We start from the raw sequence: 20,521 nt of genomic DNA, 5'->3' as shown, positions 1-20,521 counted from the left end.
CAACATCCTGACATAGCCTAAACATTTCTCTGCAGAAATGTTGCAACCGTCTTGGGCCTGGCATAGCCTAAAGGCAAACTTAGTAGGCACGAGTAGGCTATGTTTTCTTGCACGGCTACTGAAGATGTAGGCATTTAAAAGTAGTCAGCGTAAAAGACAAACATACAGCAATGTAAAGATGCGAAGCCCATAGTCGACACACTAGGAAGTGCTATGATGCTCCCATTGGGATAACATAGGACTACTAGTTTTACACACTGGGAAGTGCTGCGGTGCTCCCATTGGGATAACATAGGACTACTAGTTTTACAGCAAGCACAAGGTAAAACTTGTGATTCATGTTGGAAACGTATTGACTGTAAAGAATAACTTTCAAAGCCTAGTTTCTTTTAAAGCCTAGTTAAGTTGATATTTTTTCCATGCAGGTCATCATCATTAATGTGGGTTAGTCTTATTGGCTAGGCCTACACACTGTAGTGCTGTTGACTGACATGTGACAGGTGATGCTCCATTCCCCCTGTCTTGTAGACATAGGTTAGGGTATTTGTAAAAACAATGAAAGACATCAAAATGTGGACTTGTCAATGCACACTGCCTACCCTGGCACTGACCCCACCGCATGCCACTGTCCCACCTACTTAAATGCTCTCATGAAGGCTTACGTTACCCCTCAGCCTTTACGTTCTTAAAGGAACATCTTCTGACACTGCCACCCCTACACACACACACATTTGTAGTTCCCTGATGGTGGAACGATCTACCAAGTGTTACCAGAGCAGGGGCGCCCCCCTCTAATTTCAACAAGCTGTTGAAACCCCAACTCCATCTCCTCTCTCCTAACGCTTCTTACAACCCAACACATCTAACATGCACTAAGGAGGAGGCGGATCAACACTAGAAACAAATCACCCTCTCAAACATCCGAAGTTAATCAACTACTAGATAATAATACTGTAGGCTGAAGCTGCACATGCTATGTGTAGATTTACACTAAAACAACCACTGACTCGGATTCAACAAAGTAATCAGTCCCAGATAGTGGAAGAAGTGTTTGGATGCATTTAAAGCTACGTCCACAAAGTTACAAAGCATTGCCTTTTAAACTCACGGTTGATCACCTGTCACTTGCTTACCTGTCTGTCTGCAATTCTTCCGTTGTCTGCTGGTCCAACTTGCGTCTCCGGGAGCGTGGGACGATGCTTTTCCTAGCGTACTGACGCTCGTGTGGTGTAGGGTCTTGTGCGGACACCATGTCCTCGATGTCATCGATGGTTGGGTCACAAGCCGATGGCATGGTCTGCAGGTACAACATCAAACCACAGACAACAATCAAACCTACCTACCAGCAAACCAGAACATGATGCTTTTTTGTCATGCCACATCCTACTTAATCAAGCATTGTACCGCAGCTAAAAATCCTACTGTGCTGATGTTATGACACAGGTATCTAATTAGCGTTGTCTCAAAGCAAAGTATGTTTCTCCTGAATGAAAATAACCGCCAACATCTAGTAACTGTGGTGGCATTAGTTGACGTTAAAACCCGTACAGCACGCAAACAACTGTTAATAGCTCAAATAAAACAGCAGCATGCCTGTTTACTCTTACAAACGTTACAACATGGCTTGAAGTTTGACAACTTCATGTGTTGTGGATTAGCATAGCCGCCAGAAATGGCCCACGTGTTGTTATCTATATAGATATGGCGATAAAAGCCAGCGTTATAACTCTTACTGGTATTACAAGTGATGTTCTGTTCTCCAAAACTGCCTGGATTAACGTCAAAAGGTTGATATTCCTGATTTAAAGATCCAAACTTTCTTGAGCTAACACATTTGGGCTAACTCACCGCCATACTGAAAACAACCTATGACCTCGTGGGAACTACAGCTCACTAAATGGGACAAAAGTAATACTGAAGGCGTTTCGTTCTGCCATACATCGAAGAGCTCTTCTCTTGTACTAGATCATATTATCATTACTATCAAAAATAATTTGTATTTTACATTGGCCAAGATTATTTGTAAATGTGAAGCTTTAAAAAGCTAGTGTGGTCTACCCTGCAAGACGAGTGAAAAATGAGCAACCTGTCCTAAAAGTAGTGGACCATCTACTGTTGAATTTCACGTTTTCTGAATGTAGCCTACTGCAACCTGTTCTGGGACCAGGTAAAAGTTTGTCTGGATCGACAAATAATGTATTCCAATTCCAATAGTATGGTTAAAGGCAAAATGATAAGAACACCCACCACAGTGGACAGGGATGGATTACTATTAGGGATGCACGGGCCTACCGGGCCCAGGCCCAGGGGCCCAAGGGGTCAGGGGGCCCTGAAGCCCAAGCCTTTGCATGGAATCATTGCCTCAATATCAACAAATCAGAATGTAGGCTATGAATCTGATTGAATTTAGTATTGGCCATCCCCAAAATGCTAGCCTAGAAATCTAGACGCGCCCCTAGTGGCAGCAAATTACATTTGCTGTCAGGGCTAGTCTAGCAACTCTCTGTTGGCTTGTGAGCTCCAGAAATCGAAACTTAATCAGGCCAATAAAATCGTGTATAGAGTCGTTAGGTGGGCTTAACATAATGATTGATGGCAGAGTTGCAACGGTTTGGCTTGAATTCTCTGCTACTTGAAAACAAATAAGATGGATGTTGCTGCTGGCAAACAGTGTGACACGAGTTAAGCTTTTATTAAGTTGGCAAACGTTTGAACTAGCCAACTAGCTCCGCTGGTGGGAAACGCATGGGACTCATAGCGCTGCCGCTGTCCTATTGCGTGCAGAGGGAATCTGAAAGACAACTGATTATCCCGCCCCTCAGACTGAGCACTGCGAACGGTGAGTGCCCAGACCCTACATTTTAATGTGGGTCTGGCTCGTCAGGCTACCAAAATGCACCAGAATACAGGAAATCACATCAAATAAATTAAAAAAATTCTGGGGGAGGATCCCTAAACCCCCCCTCCCACATATACGACAATTAGTGGGGGGCCCTTAATACATCTGGGCCCACACATATTGCACAATGCCCTCTCCCCACATATACAGCACACTATCGCATCTCCCTTGTCATCCCCCCAACACACACACCAAGACCCCTGGCAGTTGGGTTAGCCCCTTGAGCCATGGATCTGCCCAAGGTTTCTTTCTTAGTAAGGGAGTTTTTCCTTGCCCCTGTTGCTCTTGGGTGGCCCTTGTTGGTGCCCCCCCCCCCCCCCAACTTTCTTATGCAGCCCATGCACAAATAGGCTGACACCAGACATAATTTCACTGCATTTCTTACACCCAGTAACTATATGCATGTGACGATAAACTTCCTTGTATTTAGTCTCACCAACTTGCAATCTGGAAGATCAAAGGTGAAAAATGAGGAATGTAATGCAATGGAGGGGAATTATGACAATCGCCTTAGAGATCATTTTTCAAAAACAGCAGTGAATTTCACTCAATGTGAACAAAACTTGCATTTATTTTCTGTACAATTGTCCTTTAATGGTTGATGACAGTGAATATAAAATACATAACTCTTAAATACACACATTTCTATAAAACATGAAATACAGGAGCATTTATGGGTGAATTCCCCACACGCACTCACATCAAAAATGCAAAACTCTTTTGACATGGTCTTCAAATAACTATGTAACATTCATCTCATCAACTCTACTCTCAGCCCAAGCTGCTCATCATTCATGCTGAAGAACACCATTTTAGAACATAGAACAAAGTTAAGCAGCAGTCAGTTAGGTCCTCTTAGCCTCCCCAATGCATTAACAACCAGATTGAGTCATAACTAATACATGTGAAAACTAAGACTGGCCTCAACATGGAGAGTTGGGACTTGGGTATATTACATATTGGCTGTCATTAACCCTTAAAGGAGTACCGTCACACCGGTGTGACAGGAATGTTGAGAAATGAACATTCTAAAGAATATCTGGGTTCATTGAATTCAACATAGAATTTTAGAACCTTCAATTGTTGCGGAACTTAGAATGTTCAAAAACCTACACCTTTAAGGGTTAAGAGGAGGTGGGTTCCTCTGTGGCTTTCCCTAAAAAAACACAGAACCCTTCAATCCATTCATCAGAGTTCAGAGCAGAAGCTTAGAAGGGATTGCATTTTAAAATATATTACTGCAACACAGAATCAGCAATTGTGGTTGTAATAAATAACTTTTTTTTTTTTCAGAAGGCCACTCCAAGGGTAGGATTTGGTTTAGGTTTTCCGTTAATATGCAGCTCTACGCACAGCCATTCTATAACTAAATTTTAGCATTGTAGTTATTAAAACTGAAAGCAATAGCAGCAATATTATGGTGTTTTTTTTTCCTTTCTGTGTGGTTGATTGAAGTACAGGAAACAAACATCAGCTACAATGACTGCAATAGCTGGTAACCCGATCACAGTTGCAGGATTGAGGCAAGAGAAAACACAGCATTGGTTTGCTTTGTGCCACACTGCTCACCTGTGGCAGGAAAGAAGTTTGAAGGCACTATTTCTACACAATAACGTGCATGCACAAGTACCATAATGGTGACAGACGGTACGAACACCTTTGATCAGAAACCACCTGCCTGTCTCTCTACAGCTACTGTTAACTAAATCGCTAAGTGATACCACACACTGACTGGACCTGCCCATGATCAGTACAGCCTTACAAATGAGACACATACAAATCTGTTTCCCTGCTCCCAATGAGAAAATAAAAGTATGCAAGTGACTTTAACTAACACCAAATACTGTACATTGGATAAACTGAGGGCATAGCAACGTCAAAGCTTCCATAAGGCCATGATCCGGTGTAGGTCAGTCAGGTGCAGTTGAGCCAACGTCAAAATCTACGACTCCTGCAGCAAGCTCCAGTAGGATAGAATATGATAAACATTGGATATCAAAACGTAAGAGGCCCCCCATCTAGTTAATATCACATGCGGACCAAAATAACTTCAACTTGGTGCTTAGTTTATTTACTGAGCATATAAGCAAAGCTTTCAAGAGACACAATCGTCAACACACATACATACAGTATGCACACACACACACACACACTTTCATTTAGACAAAGCAGTATATTTCAAATGACAGATATATTAGAAAATTACTTATTTATGGTACATAAATAAATTCTAAGATGACAGAATGGACAAGCATTATGCAAGTTCAAATATTTCGAAATCCCTCTGTCTTGAGGGAATCCCTTTCAAATGTTTCTTCATAAAAGACAGAAAATGAGCCTGCAAGGGAAGTCGTCCTGCATTCCTCCTATGGCCATGTGGTTAAACAGGTACAGTTCCTTGCTGGGACCAAAAGCAGTATAAAGTGCATTTAAGTAAAATCATTCCAGGAAATCATTCTCCGCCCTAATATGAGGTCCAGCCATTTTGAAAGGCGGCGGGTAATGAAGAGTTGAGAGGGCACAACATTTCCATCGTGGGGTTAAGACATATCTTGACTGAGCCGTTTATGAACTGCTCAACACGGAGCTTGACATGAGATTATTCCATGACTCATGATGTCGGTCCTCTTGATGCAACATGTACACATGTGAACAAGGCATGAGTATGTAATCACATACTTCAATATTGCTTTTTTTTTCTTTTTTCATTTGTATCAAACCTTTACAAAGCATCTCGCTTTCAGACAATAAAATGTTTCTTTAAACAACCGTTTCACATAGAAAACATCAGACAAGAGCCAATTTCAATATACCACACACACACACACACACACACACACACACAGAAAGGGAGCACTCCTGGCCCACCCATGGGTGCATCTTGGCAACGCTACCTAGCAACACAGGTAAACATATTAATCTGTGAGTGTGTGCGTTTGAGGGGGTGAGGGGGGGGGGGGGGGGGGGGGGGGGTCCTGCTGGTCCTGAACTCCAGAGGGGTTAAGGCACCATAGCTGCAAAAACACCCAGCTGAGTGTTCACCTTAAACACAGGTCATCCGCGCTGGAAAAGCTAGCCATGTAGCATGTGTGAGTGTGTTTGAGCGCTTCCGTTAAGCATGCAAGCAAGTCCCTGCAGGAGCCAAAGAGCCGATTTGAAAGTTGAAGTGCACCTGCTGTGCCGCTTCTGTGTGACCAGGCTACGAGCAGGCGGAGACCACAAAGGACCAGTGGTCTCGTGATTTTTGCATTTGTCTTAAATCAAACATGCGCAAATATGTAGCTGTACATAAAGAGACGCGGAAAAGCAGGACTGCTCACTTGATCAAAAAACACAACACACACACACACTCCACCACTATCCCATCTTTCTAATTTATCTTTATAATTTATATTAACTTCCATATTATTAATAATAATAATAATAATTGTAAAACGTCAGACCTTTATCTCCCTCAGACAAGCACCGGCTCCTGGCTCTGCTAAACAGCTGAATGGGGCTCCTCAACAGGCTAAACAGAGACACCCACTGACCTGAAGTCTTCTTATAAACATGATGGTGTGCCCACTGGTCACCTGTTTCAGAGCTAATTGGTTGGTATTGATTAGTATTGGCATTGGGTGGTAATTATCATATTTGATTCCAAGAGGTCTTAGGAACTGAGACACCACTGGCAGTCAGCAGTGATGATGACCTGGCAAACGGACAGGAGGCGGCAAGAGTCTATCGACTCAACTGGTGCCCCCCGCTGTCAGACTGGGGCTACTGCAGGTGCGAGTGGTCAGTTGCACAGCAGGTAGTCCAGGGGCAGCTTGTCCAGGTTGTTGGTGTCGAAGAGGTCACTGATGCCAACGATCTCGTCGGGGTCAAGCAGGTAGTCATCCTGGAGCAGTGGGGGGGAAAGGCTGAGGAAGGAAAGGTCCGAGGCAGCTGGGTTCTGGTCCTCCGTCTGCAGTAGGAGGCTGGTGAAGGGTGAGTCGATGGGGGATAGGTTGGTCACTGCCACTGCTGGGGATGAGCACCTTTTGTCACCGTCTACAGGAAAGAAGGGGAATAGCAGGATATTGAGGTATATCAGTCCAACACCATGGGCCGTACTTATAAAGGGAGTTTAGTCTGCATTTTTTTAACTACGTCTAAGAAGCAAGTCTATAGCTGGGTTTAGCCATCCGCTCATTTACTCATTCTATGAGCGTTCATGAAAATTCGATTCAAGTATACGTCCATCTGTGTGCGTTTCCGTCCACTGTGTTAATAAGCAAGTTAGACCCGTAACAGGTTTTTTTACCATAACATAACGTTTCCAAAATCATTTTTCACTCAAAACGTACATTAAAAAGCTGGATTGAAACCACGCTTGTGACTATAAAAGTATTAACATTGGACGAAAACCCAGCTCGGTGCCATAAAGGTTCCAAAGTTCAGCTCCCAGCTCTAGTGTGCCCTGGCTTCAAACTGAAAATATATTTCCAAACTCGTCAAAATACACACTGGTGGCTTGATGTACATACACCAAGCACAGGCCAAACCACCGGAGAACCACTTACCATCTGACACCTTCATGAATGTTGTGGAAGCGCTACTTTGGCCGCCATCTTTGATAGGGCTGTCTGTCTCACTTTCCTCCGGGCACAGGAAGACATCGATGGGGCCCTTAGTGCTGGTCAAGTGGACCTGTAAATTCTGGAGTCAAAATCGGGAGATTTCTTTACAAGACAAATACGAAACTAAGACAACAGGTAAAAAGGCCAACACAAAACATTGTGCTATGCAAGAGCAGATTCTCTTCTCCAGTCAAGCTTGTGGTAGCATCATGTTGGATAATGAGCTTGGAGAAAGACTGGAAAAGTACTGTTCTCTTTGTTAAAGGTGTACCGTCACACCGGTGTGACGAGAATGTTGGACAATGAACGTTCTAAAGAATATCTGGGTTCATTCAGAGCCTTATAGATAGTCGCAACTCTCTATCTATATGGCTCTGGGTTCATTGAATTCAACATAGAATTTTAGAACCTTGAATTGTTGCAGAACTAAATCTTGCGTTAGAATGTTCAAAATCCACACCTTTAGGCAGGGATTACACTGACCAGCGGCAAGTGGCAGGCTTCCTATTGTTCTCTACGGTTCGGCAGTGGAACGCTGGTCTAACACTAGCGTTGAACAAGCTGAGCGTTGAACTTGGTTCAACTTTCAAAACGCAATGAGAGCGTATTCAATTGTGAGTTGAGGCAAACCGTTTGTTTCTATAGGAACGAGATAGAACTTATTATGGTCCGAGTGTTGCGTTACACTTGCCGCTGTCCAAAGTGATCCCCTGCCTTAAGGGTTAATGTCTACACACATACAGCACTCGTGTTTGTTCCCTTGTGCCGCTCACCTGCTCTGGGTCAGGCACCTCGAGCTTGGTGTCGGGCGGCGCCTTCACCACGATGACAGTCTGATCCTTCAGACCACTTAAGCGCCGCAGATCTTCATACGTCACATAGGCCAGCGTGGTGGAAGTTAAGGAACACGCAAAAACACCGAGAAACAACTACGCTGGACTCTCTGAGGGACACACACCCTTCACCAACACTTAAAAGACGTGACAAAAATAATCAAGAAAGTTTCTTCGTCTCTTGCAGAGTGAAATGTAACTAAATGTTTCTCTTTCCATCTGGCTCTCAACACCAGTAGGAAATGTTCCTTAGATTAGTCATGTTTTTGAGCCTCTACCCTGTTATTGCAAAAATCAGCATTTGAATGCATTTCTGCTTCCCTAAACTTCACATTTTACTAAATGGCTTTCTGTTCGACATAAAAAAGAAAGCTAAACAGGCTTTACTGTTACCATGGTGAAAGACAAACAGAACTGCTCTATTTATTCTCCTCCTGTGTCCTGACAGCTATGGATGAAACCACCTCTGTGTCAAGACAAAGACTTTAAATAACCAAGGCCTAGTCGAGACTTTTGGATTTTGGAGCAGTCGAGACAGTCAAAACAGTGTCTTCGGAGGAAAGACTGAGTCGAGACAGAGACTTAAAAGGGTCTAGAAGAGGACTTGAGACCGGAGTTGAATACTACAGCACTACATAACCAAGCGACATAATCTAAAGCGAAGCAGGTATGCTTGTGAAACATCCTGCGGTGCACTTGTCAGAAGAGAATACAGCAGACTATAGAGGCAGCAATCAGCTGGCAGCTTGCATCACAATCAGCTGGCAGCTTGAAATCACAATCAGCTGGCAGCTTGAAATCACAATCAGCTGGCAGCTTGAAATCACAATCAGCTTGCAGCTTGCATCACAATCAGCTGGCAGCTTGCATCACAATCAGCTGGCAGCTTAAAATCACAATCAGCTGGCAGTTTGCATCACAGACAGAATGGAACACAGACGTGACCTAGTGGTCTGACTGGATATTTCTGGTTGGCGGGGGCCTCGGTCATGAGCTTGGCGTCCTGGGTGCAGCTGGTGATGAGCTGGTCCAGCCGTAGCTCCTCCTGATGCAGTCGGGCCAGCTCGCTGCTCAGGGCCTGCCGCTGGTTCCCAACGCCCCCTGCCTCCGACAGGTTGCAACCCCTGCAGCAGAGACAGGACAAACATACACACACACAGGTCAGGACAGGCCAGGCTCAGAGCTGTCCCCAAGAAGAAATTAAAAAGTAACAAGACACAAACACACAGGCTAGCTCTGTGCTCCAAGCCTGCCACTTATGTGCAATTTATCCTGCCTGCATCTATTTAAAGTTCTCAAGAGCCTATTATTAAAGCAACAGACCTCACTATAGGTGCCAGCTCAGAGGATGGACAGTACATGGTCTACAGCTCTACGTCTGAACGGCATGCCTAAACCTAACAAGCTACACAACAGCACCAGCGACTTATCATTTAAGCTTCCTGTTGCGTCAAGAACCTAGAAAAACATGTGATGGGGTGGGTTCTACAGTTGTGTTTGACAGGCAAAAACACTCAAGACATGGAGTCAAAATATTGACAGATCTCTTGTTGTGCAAGGGCTAAACAACATTTCTCTATGACAGCGGTCATTTACACCCAGGAAATTGCAGGCTTACTGAAGATGAGTGACATTCTCTGCTGAGGCAGGAAATAGCATCTGTCAAAACTTTGGATTTACTCTGACCTGACTTCAACACTAGTGTTAGAGCATTGTCAAAATATTCTAAAGCTATTGAAACATTTAGATTGTGATGCAGTAACTGCTACATATCTGTAGCCTGTGCAGCTCACAAAGCAATTTGGGAGTCAAACAGGCTTTAATTGGATCCGTTGGGGAAAGTCAATGAGTTAATAATTAGCCATCACACTTGGTGTGCATCACTCCTCACCCTGATCACTGTGCTTACGTTCGCACAAACCAAGCTTTATTACTTACACACACACACACGTGTAAACCCTTGTCCCTGATCATCAGACTTGTGTATAAGCAATCCATAATCAATCTCAGTGAGTGCATGGATTTTGTTCATAGCTGTGTTCATGAAGTGTTTCCTAAGTGCTTCCTGGTTAGAGATGTATGGTCTGAAGACAGACAGGCTGTCTGAGAACTTGAAGCTCAATACTTGCTACTGGAAAAATAAGTAGGTCCTGGGAAGTAATTTGGGGTTAAATTATAAGCAGGAATTGTTAGCTAGTAATATATGGTATGGAAACACTCAGGTCAAACCAGCTGACAAGTGAAGGTAAACCAGCCTGTGAATCAAATTCCGTGGAGGGAGTGACGTCACACTCTTAAAGGCGCCACACCACTTTCACAAGGGTCTACTCAATATATATTTTACTGACTAGGTTAACGCTAATGTGGAGGCACTGCAAAATAGTCTTGTAGATTAATTTGTTGAAATGAAATGAGGTGACATTTTGTTTCAAAATTGTCTGCTATTACATATTTTGTGATGCTCATTATTATTTATTTTTAGGCTTAGGCCTATTGGGGGGGGAAACAAGTTCCAATTCATTGCATTTTTATGCTAGCCTAATAATTATTTTTGTGGTAGAAATATCAGTGTCGGCAGGTAAACGCCTGTAAATACTCGTACTCGGTTTGAAAACATTAAAAAAATACTGTACACCTGGATTGTTTTGCATTCTGTGACTGTCAGTCTATGCTATTTTTCCAGGCATATATTTCATCATTGAAGATTTCTTAAAAATAGTGTTAAAATATTGTCTGGTCCTCATGAAGCCAATATCATGCATCATCTCGTCTCATGAGCTGAGTGTATCGTCACACCCCTAAAGCATAGCATTCCTAACAAGTGACCTGAGGAAGTACAAGGTCATGTCTAATGAGGAGACAGCACTCAAAAACTCCTCCATAGAAATACATGGTGTTAGTTGGTAACAGCACTATGACAAAAATGGTTGAAATGTGAATACATTGTGCCAATCATGTGGTGTGTTGTGAATACATAGCGCCGCTGGAGCAAGGTTGGGGTCGTGAAGCCTTGCGCACGGGCATTTCTGCCGAAATAGATAGTTAAGTGCACAAAAAGCGCTACAACAAGGCTGACCCCACTCCCAACCAGAACAGCCCAGAACTAGCGCCTAGTTCACACTGGTGGAAAAGGGGGCTACACCCAGACTAGCGCTGGGCAGGCATCGGAGAGCACACTGGCCCTGTGAGGGCCTCACGTACATCCACTGAATGTTGTTTTTGGACTTCTTCTTGACGAGGTGCACGCCCTCCAGGACATTTGTGATGTCGTAGAGACGCCTCTTCTGGACACTGAGCGTCTCGGCGGCCCAGTTCAAGTCCACCACGCCGTCTGGCGACTGGCTCAGCAGCTGCAGGAACTTCTTGGTCAGGAGACCCAGGGACGTGTCGTACCGCGACTTCTCCTTATCAGCCGGAGACTTTGGAGCTGCACAGACATTCAGAAACACACATTGATTTAACACTCTAATAACATTATATTAACTAACAAATCATATACATTGCAGTCGCTCCGGTCATACATGACAATCAAATGGCAGCCATCTGCTAATCAAATGGTGAGTGTTTACCCATATATTATATATATATATATATATATATATATATATATATATATATATATATATATATGTATGCATATACACACACATACATACGTGTGTGTGCATATATACACATACATACACACAAACTGTTCAAATTTGGCTGTAAATTGACATTTACCATTTACCCTCAGTTACATTTTTTCATTCATTCATTTTGGTGAAACACCAGAATCATATCTGCGATTGCAGGGAGCACACACAGGCTACTAACATACGTGCATATCGGTACTTCAAGTAGGTTGGGATGAAAGCCTAAATGTAAATCTTTATGGTTACAGGTACTTGGATAAGCACTTAATGTAAGAGCTACAAAGCAATAAGTCTCAGGTACTTTTGCAGGGTCTGACGTTGGCCAGAGAGGGGCCATCTCTGCCCTTAGGAGTCGATCCCAGCTGAGTGGAAGAGAGCTGATCCGAATCATCCAACGCCAGCCGCCTCTTCGCCTGTGGAGAACACAATCAGTGTGTATGAGTAATAATCAGAGAGCGCAAGTGAGCGAAAGTGTGAGTGAATGTGTGTGTGTGTGTGTACACCTTTTTTATGAATGTTGTATATTCGCATGGCTCAAGATAACATCTTACAGCTACTCCAAAAAAAATATTGCATCTTGTGTACAGAACTGCTATGGGGCCAAATCCCATACATTACTAGGCTTATTGTGGGTTGGAAATCATGCATATGATTGGGACCCATAACGTTACCCTAAAACAAGACTTAAGCTGTATTCTGTAAAGGTTCAACCTACTTTTGTAACAGGCTCTACTGCATTCTTTACTCATTTACAAAAGCTTTGAGGCAATCCCATAACTAGCACTATATGGCGATAAGCCTACTTATGGTCTACAACTATGAGCGATGTCAGCGTGAAATACATGACCTTACAAAACATTACCCAAGAAGTCATTCAGGTTTTCCTCTTTTTGCCATAGCAAGGGTGGTGGCCTTTCTCTCCCATGATACAACAATTGTGTTTATAGCCCTACAAGGACTTTAATTGATTTGATAGCCTACAATAAATATTTCTAAATTGAAGAGTTACCTTTTGTCTCAACCTTCATGTCTTAACTGCTAATGTTCATTTTTGTACATATCTACAATATTGTGGACAGCTGAAAAACATCTGGATATTTATCATTTCAAAAGGCTTGCTACAATCCTGAAACATGAGAACTAGGACACATATGGAAAGTGGAAAATCCCATTTTTGTTACAGCATTTACAAATGTAGACCAATTTTCATTCACCCTTCACAACAGACTGGGGGTGTTAACTACAGCATTTGCATGGAAGGCCCACTCTCAACTAGAAGTCATTATCCCTTTGTTGGGAGAGCTGTTTACTTCAAGTCTAATGCTTCAACACTGTTCTGTCATTGTCTGAGTACTAAGAACTAAACATAAATGGCCCTACTGATTTGAACACTCTTAAGTCCAGCAGGCAATGTGACTGAATTAGTCATCATAATTTCATCCCATTAACACTGCAGCTAGAATCCAGATATACTTGTAAACCGGACATTGAATTCCTCGTGTATCTTGTGGTGGCCAATTCAGGCTGGCTAGTTGCTCATTGTTGGCATCAGAGGTTCACCAACATTGACGTTACACGGATGTACACGTAATGGCAATCGGAGGTAAAGCTTCCCGACAATACAGTAATAGTAATCAGAGGTGAAGCTTCCTAACAAAGATATCGGCCTAGCTCGTGCCTCACCACCTTGCCGCGTGGTGTGTGGGCTGCCCGACTGGCAGTGGGCTCGAGCTTCACCTTTCATTGACAACTGAGCTCGGGGCACGTCAACGTTCTTATTTGTCTGCCTTTGGCAACAATGTGGTGTTTCCCCCAGTAACAGACACTTTAGAAACGACAACCAACCGTTCAGAACCGTGACTGACTGAACAACCATAGTGACTCAATTTCATGTGTCCATAAGCATAAGAGCTTTAAGACGATTAACGTTACTTGTTCTTCGCACTGGGCTATTGCTTAACTGTGCAGCTAACAACGAGCTGGCTTATTCCCTTCCCCCTCCAGACCTGCACACGGGCAAGGCCTGTTTATAACGTTACAGTGGTTTCTGATCTGTCATTTTAAGCCTAAACCACAGCCCTCAACCCCCCCATTTAGTACCATGGTCAGAATCTGGTGCATACACTGAGCTAGATACAAATTAGCCGAAATGTTTGGCCAGCAACTTCAACATTGACCTTTTCCATTCGGGTGTGACCCCTTATTTGGTCACTGGGGTGTTGAAATAAGATAGCTAGCAAGCTAATACAACAATCTTGGGTATAACTTCTAGCGACTTCTAGCTAGTGGTAATAAGCTACTAACGACTGAAGCGGTGGCTACCTACCACAGCTGCTCCATAAAGAGCACTAGCCTACTGGAATTACAGGGGTAGAAAACAACACAAACAGTTCACCATCGATTGCTAAGAGATAGGCATCGTGTTATGTTCAGGCTTGTTCCTAGAGCTGTAGCTAACTAGCAAACATGGCCACGGTAGTTGCTACAAAGTATTAACGTTAGCGTATGAGCATACATGCACTGAAACATCCGTTGCATCCAGTCACTCTGAGACAGTTTTAGGGGAAATTACCGGTGGACGTCCTAAAGTTGGTCGCTGTCCTGCTCCAAGTGAAGCTCCGTGGGGAGTGGAGTACAAATTGCCATTTGCAGGTTCAGACAAGCAGATACTTGAGGTTTGAGAAATGTTGGGCGGCGGGGTTATAATATGTATATACGTGGTAGTGGGAAGAGTTGATGTTAACCGATCGGATAATGCTGTCAAAACTACGTTTTTATCGAGCGAAGAGCCACCAACTCCTGTAATAATTACTTTCTCCGTGGCTGATGTTATCCCTCTTCTCATTTTTGTGGACTCGAATGCCTTTTGTCCCTTCCCTGGTTTAGACCTTTATATCTGCTTATTCGCCGCGATTCCGTTGCCAATATTCACGGCCACCATTAGACGAACGTCCTAACTACCGATATGTTAACATGTCTCCGCACATAATATCTTCATATCAGCAGATGGTTTGGATTGTTCGGTTGAAGCGGAGCGCAACCTCTTCAGCTGAAAATGGCTCCAGGAAGCTAACAATGAATGAAGGATACGGTTTACGCGCGAAATACCCTCCCGCGAAACTCATATTTCCCGGGATATTTTCAAATGAAATTTGCATAGTCTATGCGATTGGTCACCTTTATTCTAAACTCCACCTTTATTGCCATACGTATACACAATGAACACCAATGGAAACAGGGACACTGAAATGGACTGTTCCCATTGGTCAAATCCATGAACTTTGTGAACGCCCATGCCAGAGCCAAAGCCACTCTTGGTCCATGCCTCCACCTTAAATATCTACATTTTCGAGGGAAAACGAGGTTATTATTATGTCCGCTGAGTGGGCAATTCTTCATTTTTTCTATGTGTAGCAGACTTACGTACGTATGCACACAGTCCCCGAAGTACTAGTCAGAGTTTATGAGAAAGGTTAGTAAAAACCAAACTCAAATTATTTTACAAACAGCAACAAAACAGCACACAAGCAACACAGCACCTTGACATTTAACAGTGGGGGAGGGGGAGGACTGTACATGAAACCATATTGTCCTTGTTATGTTCATGGGTAAACACAAAACAACTAGTCTTGGAAAGCAGTAGTAGGTCTATGGACATGGAACCTCAGCTCAGGATAGTGGGCCTAAGCTGACCAGTTTTGCCAGACCAGGCTTCTTAAAGGTGCCATGTGTAATGTCCGCCAAAAAATCAATTCATACTCCACATTCCATAAAAGATGGGGGCAGTATACCTCCAGAAAATAAGTTGGTCTACCCTAGAGTAACAACCGAAAAACGTGTATTGCAGTTTGGCTGGCGGTTATGTTGCCCGCATACCGCATCTCATGGCCTAAACTGGTATTATGACACCTGTCGGGCTGTGGCTAGTAATTTAGCATGCTAATTCAGGTTGATATCTCTGCAGCACTATACCTACTCAACCTTATTTCGTCTCATTCTTTGGATGCGTGTAGCTCATTTTTTGGATATTTTTACCTCAATTCTTACACATGGCACCTTTAATGGAGTTGAAGAATGTCTCCTGTCAGCCCTACTGTCCCAAGCCTGCCTGGTGGAGTGAAGTAGGTAGAGCAGGCTATGGGGAGGTGGCGAGGTAGATGTGATTTTGACCTGTGTTGAGTTAGGATATCAGCCTTCACTTGACTGCAGTTTTCATATATTTAACCTGTCAACTAAGTCATATCATTGTGGTGTGTAGCAGCTGGGAGTGTATGGCAATATTCTGAGGGCTCGGTTGTCTATGATTGTAATTGTTCAAGGTCAGGATGGAATAACCTCTCAAACACCCAAGTGGAGGGCGCGGGGATGCCAGGGGGTCGCAGCATTACTTTGGCCTGGCACCCTGCAGTTAGGAATGTCCTTTGTTAGGAATGGGGGTAGCCCCATTGTTGAATGTGGCAGACATTTTGCTGCTTTCCTCAAATATTAGCCTTTCAAAATTATGTCATGAGAATAGGTTCTCGTGCATTTTGTGGTGAGCTACTAGGCTCATTTGACCGTGCAGCATTGCGCAGATCTGACTTGATGTAATGCATGCTCATAGACCGTAAAAGAAATTATGCATACTGGGTCGAACGCAATGCATGCTGGTTAGAAATACTGTTCAACTTCCTCCTGCCGGACAGGAAGTTACCATGATGTCACCATAGGCTGTATTTTGGGCTCCAGCGCATGGTGTAAAGCTCGTTATTCACCCGCGCAAAGCTTAATTCGGTATTTTGCACGTTTATTTTTTAAACATTGCGACCAGGGGTGTGGCAATTAACAACCTAGGGAGGGGCCTGGCACGTTGTCTAAAAATCGCTATCATACACCGCCTAAACCTGGTCAGAAGTCAATGGCGAGTTGTTCATATGCTATTTTAAGAGCGCATGTCAACAGTCATATTGGCAGGTGCACGCACCATCCTTCTATCATTCATAAATGCACACCAGCGCACGTCCATGCAAAGCATTACAAATGGCACGATTACAATAGGAAACATAATTAGAATATTACGATAATAATTATTAGATATTAATAATTATAATAATAATAGAATAGAATAATTATAATAATAATTAGATATTACGAAATACTGTACATCTCATGATGAGTAGTTATTCACCATCATTTGCAAATTGGTAATGACGGTTAAAAGTGATTAGGGGAGAGGCGAGAGACATGTATGGAGCACAGCTGAAGACGCACTGTCACGCGATATAAAGTATCTATCTGGTTACCCAAAATGTATACTGACAATACCGTAAAAGCCTTACTGTGTGGCAACCTCTTGGTGTAGAAGCATAATCCTGGTCTCAAATGAAAGGTAACACTCTGTGGTTTATTGTAGACTATTTGGATTGTATGTCAGATGTTCTGATATAGAATGACTACATAAAATATGGAATAGTTACACAAAATGGTCTATTTTTGCATTTTCTTTGTTGGTTCAATGGGTGTATATAATATGGACTATACACATCTGCACAACTAATGGATAAAACATGAATATTCAATTTCTATTAATCCCTGTGAATATTTCAGTACCCAATATGCTGCATCTACTTATTGCTAAGGATACACACTGCTAGAAGGTAAGGAAGCACCAAAAGCAGAGGAGGGCATTTTTTGATAGATAGAGATAGATAGATACTTTATTGATCCCCAAGGGGAAATTCAGGGGGTCTCAGTAGCATACAGACATCACACACATCATGCACTTACAGCAGAAATGGTAAATATAAGTATAAACATATATAACCAAACTCCACTGTACAATAGAGACAGTAGGAGATAAGAAAAACTAACAAAACTAAATACTAAATATACTATATAAATTAAATGTAAAAAATCCAGTGTGCTTGAGGGTGATCAAGCATGAGACGCTTGTAGTGACAGGGCCTGTAGTTCTGTGTGCATGGTGAGGTGCTCAAGAGAGTGAGTGTCATGGTGAAGGTGCAAAAGTAGTCCAACAGTAGTCCTTTAGTTATGTGTGCATGGTAAGGTGCTCAAGAGAGTGAGTGTCATGGTGAAGGTTCAAAAAGTAGTCCAACATTAGTGCAACAGTGCAATAATAGGTCTAGAGACCAGCATAAATAATATGGACAAATAGGAGAGTAAAGTATAATGTAGACAAGGTAATATAAAAAACTATAAAAAACTATGTCAGTGCAAGAACAGGTTGAGGTTACAGCCATTCAGTATTGTAGCAGAAGCCATTGATCATGTGTGCTAAAATAGCATGAAAAACAGTGTAGCAGGAAAACAGTAGTAAAAACATTAGGCTGTGGACATTAGTAAAACAGTAGTAAAACAGTAGTAAAGCAGTAGTGGGCAGTCAGTACTCAAACATGGAGAGGGTGGGGAGGCAGACAGACTAAGCAGAGAAGTCTATCTCTCCTCTTCCCTTTAGTGAAGCATTAAACAGTTCAATGGCCCTGGGGACAAATGACTTCCTCAGCCTTTCAGTTGTGCATAGCAGTGAGCGAAGTCTCCAGTTGATCAAGCTCTTTTGCTTTTTAATAGTGCTGTAGAGTGGATGGCATTCATTGTCCAAGATGTTGATCAGTTTGTTCAGGGTCCTTTTGTCAGATATTGAAGTGATGCACTCCAGTTCAGCTCCCACTACAAAGCCAGCCATCCTTACCAGCCTATCAAGTCGCCCAGCATCCTTCTTCTTTGTGCTTCCTCCCCAGCATACCACTGCATAGAAGAGGACGCTGGCCACAACAGACTGATAGAACATCCTGAGGAGCTTGCTGCACACATTGAAGGACCGCAGCCTCCTCAGGAAGTACAGCCTACTCTGCCCTTTCTTGTAGAGTGCGTCAGTGTTGGCTGACCAGTCCAGTTTATTGTCCAGGTGGAGACCCAGATACTTGTAGGTGCTTACCATCATCATCGGCGGACACTCGAGGTCGAGTATGTCGGTCCTCCTTCTTGGTCCTTATGGGTCTTCAGGTGGGCAAAGAGGCCAATCCTGGACCCGCATATTTTGGGGCAATGTGGGCATGGGTGGGCAGTAGCGCTAGTGGGTTTGGGTGGAGCCTTTTTGGTGGAGGCGATTTCTTTTCTGCGTCTGCGTTTGTCTTCTGCAGCACTACGGAGGTCGTCGTTATACTGTGCAGCTCCATCTCGGACAAGTTGTCTCCAGGCCGCCCTGTTAGTTGCTGTGGCCTCCCAGGTATTGAGGCCTATGTGGAACTTCTTGAGGTTTGTTTTGATGTTGTCTTTGTACCTTTTAGGTGCTTACCACCTCCACATTGACCCCATCAATGGAGACTGGTAGCAGAGCGGGGTTAGACCTGCGGAAATCCACCACCATCTCCTTGGTCTTTGAATTGTTTAGTTGAAGGTGATTGAGTTTGCACCACTGCACAAAGTCCTCCACCAGGCTCCTGTACTCCTCCTCCTGCCCGTCCCTGATACACCCCACAATTGCAATATCGTCAGAAAACTTCTGCATGTGGCATGACTCGGTGTTGTAGCAGAAGTCAGATGTGTACAGGGTGAACAGGACTGGAGAGAGCACAGTTCCCTGTGGCGTTCTGGTGCTGCTGATCACAGTGTCAGAGAGACAGTTCTTCAGTCTGACGAACTGTGGTCGCTCGGTCAGGTAGTCTGTAATCCAGGTTACCAGGTGAGCGTCCACACCCATCTGCAAGAGCTTGTCTCCCAATCTGAGGGGCTGGATGGTGTTAAAAGCACTTGAGAAATCAAAGAACATGATTCTCACAGCACTTTTCCCCTTGTCTAGGTGAGAATGTGTCCTGTGTAGAAGATAAGTGATGGCATTGTCCACGCCCACTTTCTCCTGGTATGCAAACTGTAACGGGTCTAGTGCATGGGGTACCTGGGGTCTGAGCATACCTAGGACCAGTCGCTCCAATGTCTTCATCACATGTGATGTTAGAGTCAGGGGCGGAGCTTGAGGGGGTGCGGGAGGTGCGGCACGCGAGGGCGCCCCTCCCCCACCTCCGGGTAAGGTGGGACGGGCCTCTCCCACGACACAAAGCCGGAGGAGCTAAGATCATGCAAACGGTTTCTTTTCAATCATTTTAATCAGAGTGGGACGTATTAGGCTTATAGGTTGCACTTGCCCCAGTCAGGACGAGTTATGACTCACGGTTGCTGAAAAGTTTTGAAATTTACTTGATGATGATTTAGTAGGTGTAAAATATTGAATAAAATGTTCTGCTGTATGACTGGCTTTATTTTAACTCTCATATTGAACTTTACGACGTGCAAATTTACAAAATTGGATCAACAATATTGTCTCATACAGGCGTCAATGAGAGAACACTTACACTTACATGATTTTGGTTTCGATTTTCTAATTGGAGTAAGTCTTTGTGACAACACGTCATGATACATTTGATAATGTTTGATCGTTGTTTTGGTATGAAGCATCTTAAAGTGAAAGTAGCCTAACCTAGGCCTATGCGCTCTGTGTCTGAGCTGTCTGTGCACGTCCGCAATTGAATACGTTCCTCAAATGGAGAACACATC

General features: G+C 43.5%; 2 protein-coding genes across 3 annotated transcripts in view; both read right to left on the bottom strand.

Moving 5' to 3' along the window:
* The window catches only part of cdkal1 (CDK5 regulatory subunit associated protein 1-like 1), a 267,508-nt gene extending 265,575 nt beyond the window's left edge, over positions 1-1,933 (bottom strand). The window contains exons 1-2 of one of the 2 annotated variants that reach the window (XM_042106955.1): positions 1,849-1,933; positions 1,134-1,297 (exon numbers count right to left, since the gene is read on the bottom strand). In XM_042106955.1, coding sequence (XP_041962889.1) covers positions 1,134-1,297; positions 1,849-1,854 — 170 coding nt within the window. In that variant the 5' untranslated portion in view covers positions 1,855-1,933. Of the gene's footprint in view, positions 1-1,133; positions 1,298-1,733 lie in introns of both variants that reach the window. The other variant, XM_042106956.1, reaches the window with a different exon arrangement.
* A 3,011-nt stretch (positions 1,934-4,944) lies between these two features.
* On the bottom strand, positions 4,945-15,074 carry LOC121720641 (transcription factor E2F3-like). The gene is made up of 7 exons (XM_042106962.1): positions 14,544-15,074; positions 12,273-12,384; positions 11,538-11,763; positions 9,302-9,460; positions 8,277-8,391; positions 7,447-7,582; positions 4,945-6,934 (listed from the first exon to the last, which is right to left on the bottom strand). The coding sequence occupies exons 1-7, from the start codon at positions 14,814-14,816 to the stop codon at positions 6,681-6,683; spliced, it is 1,275 nt and encodes a 424-aa protein (XP_041962896.1). The 5' UTR covers positions 14,817-15,074; the 3' UTR covers positions 4,945-6,680.
* Between the last annotated feature and the right edge of the window lie 5,447 nt (positions 15,075-20,521).

The sequence above is a fragment of the Alosa sapidissima genome, chromosome 10 (assembly GCF_018492685.1).
Source record: "Alosa sapidissima isolate fAloSap1 chromosome 10, fAloSap1.pri, whole genome shotgun sequence".
Taxonomy (NCBI): Eukaryota; Metazoa; Chordata; class Actinopteri; order Clupeiformes; family Clupeidae; genus Alosa; species Alosa sapidissima.
The sequence above is the reverse complement of the archived record's forward strand: the minus strand, read 5'-3'. Positions and strand labels throughout refer to the sequence as shown.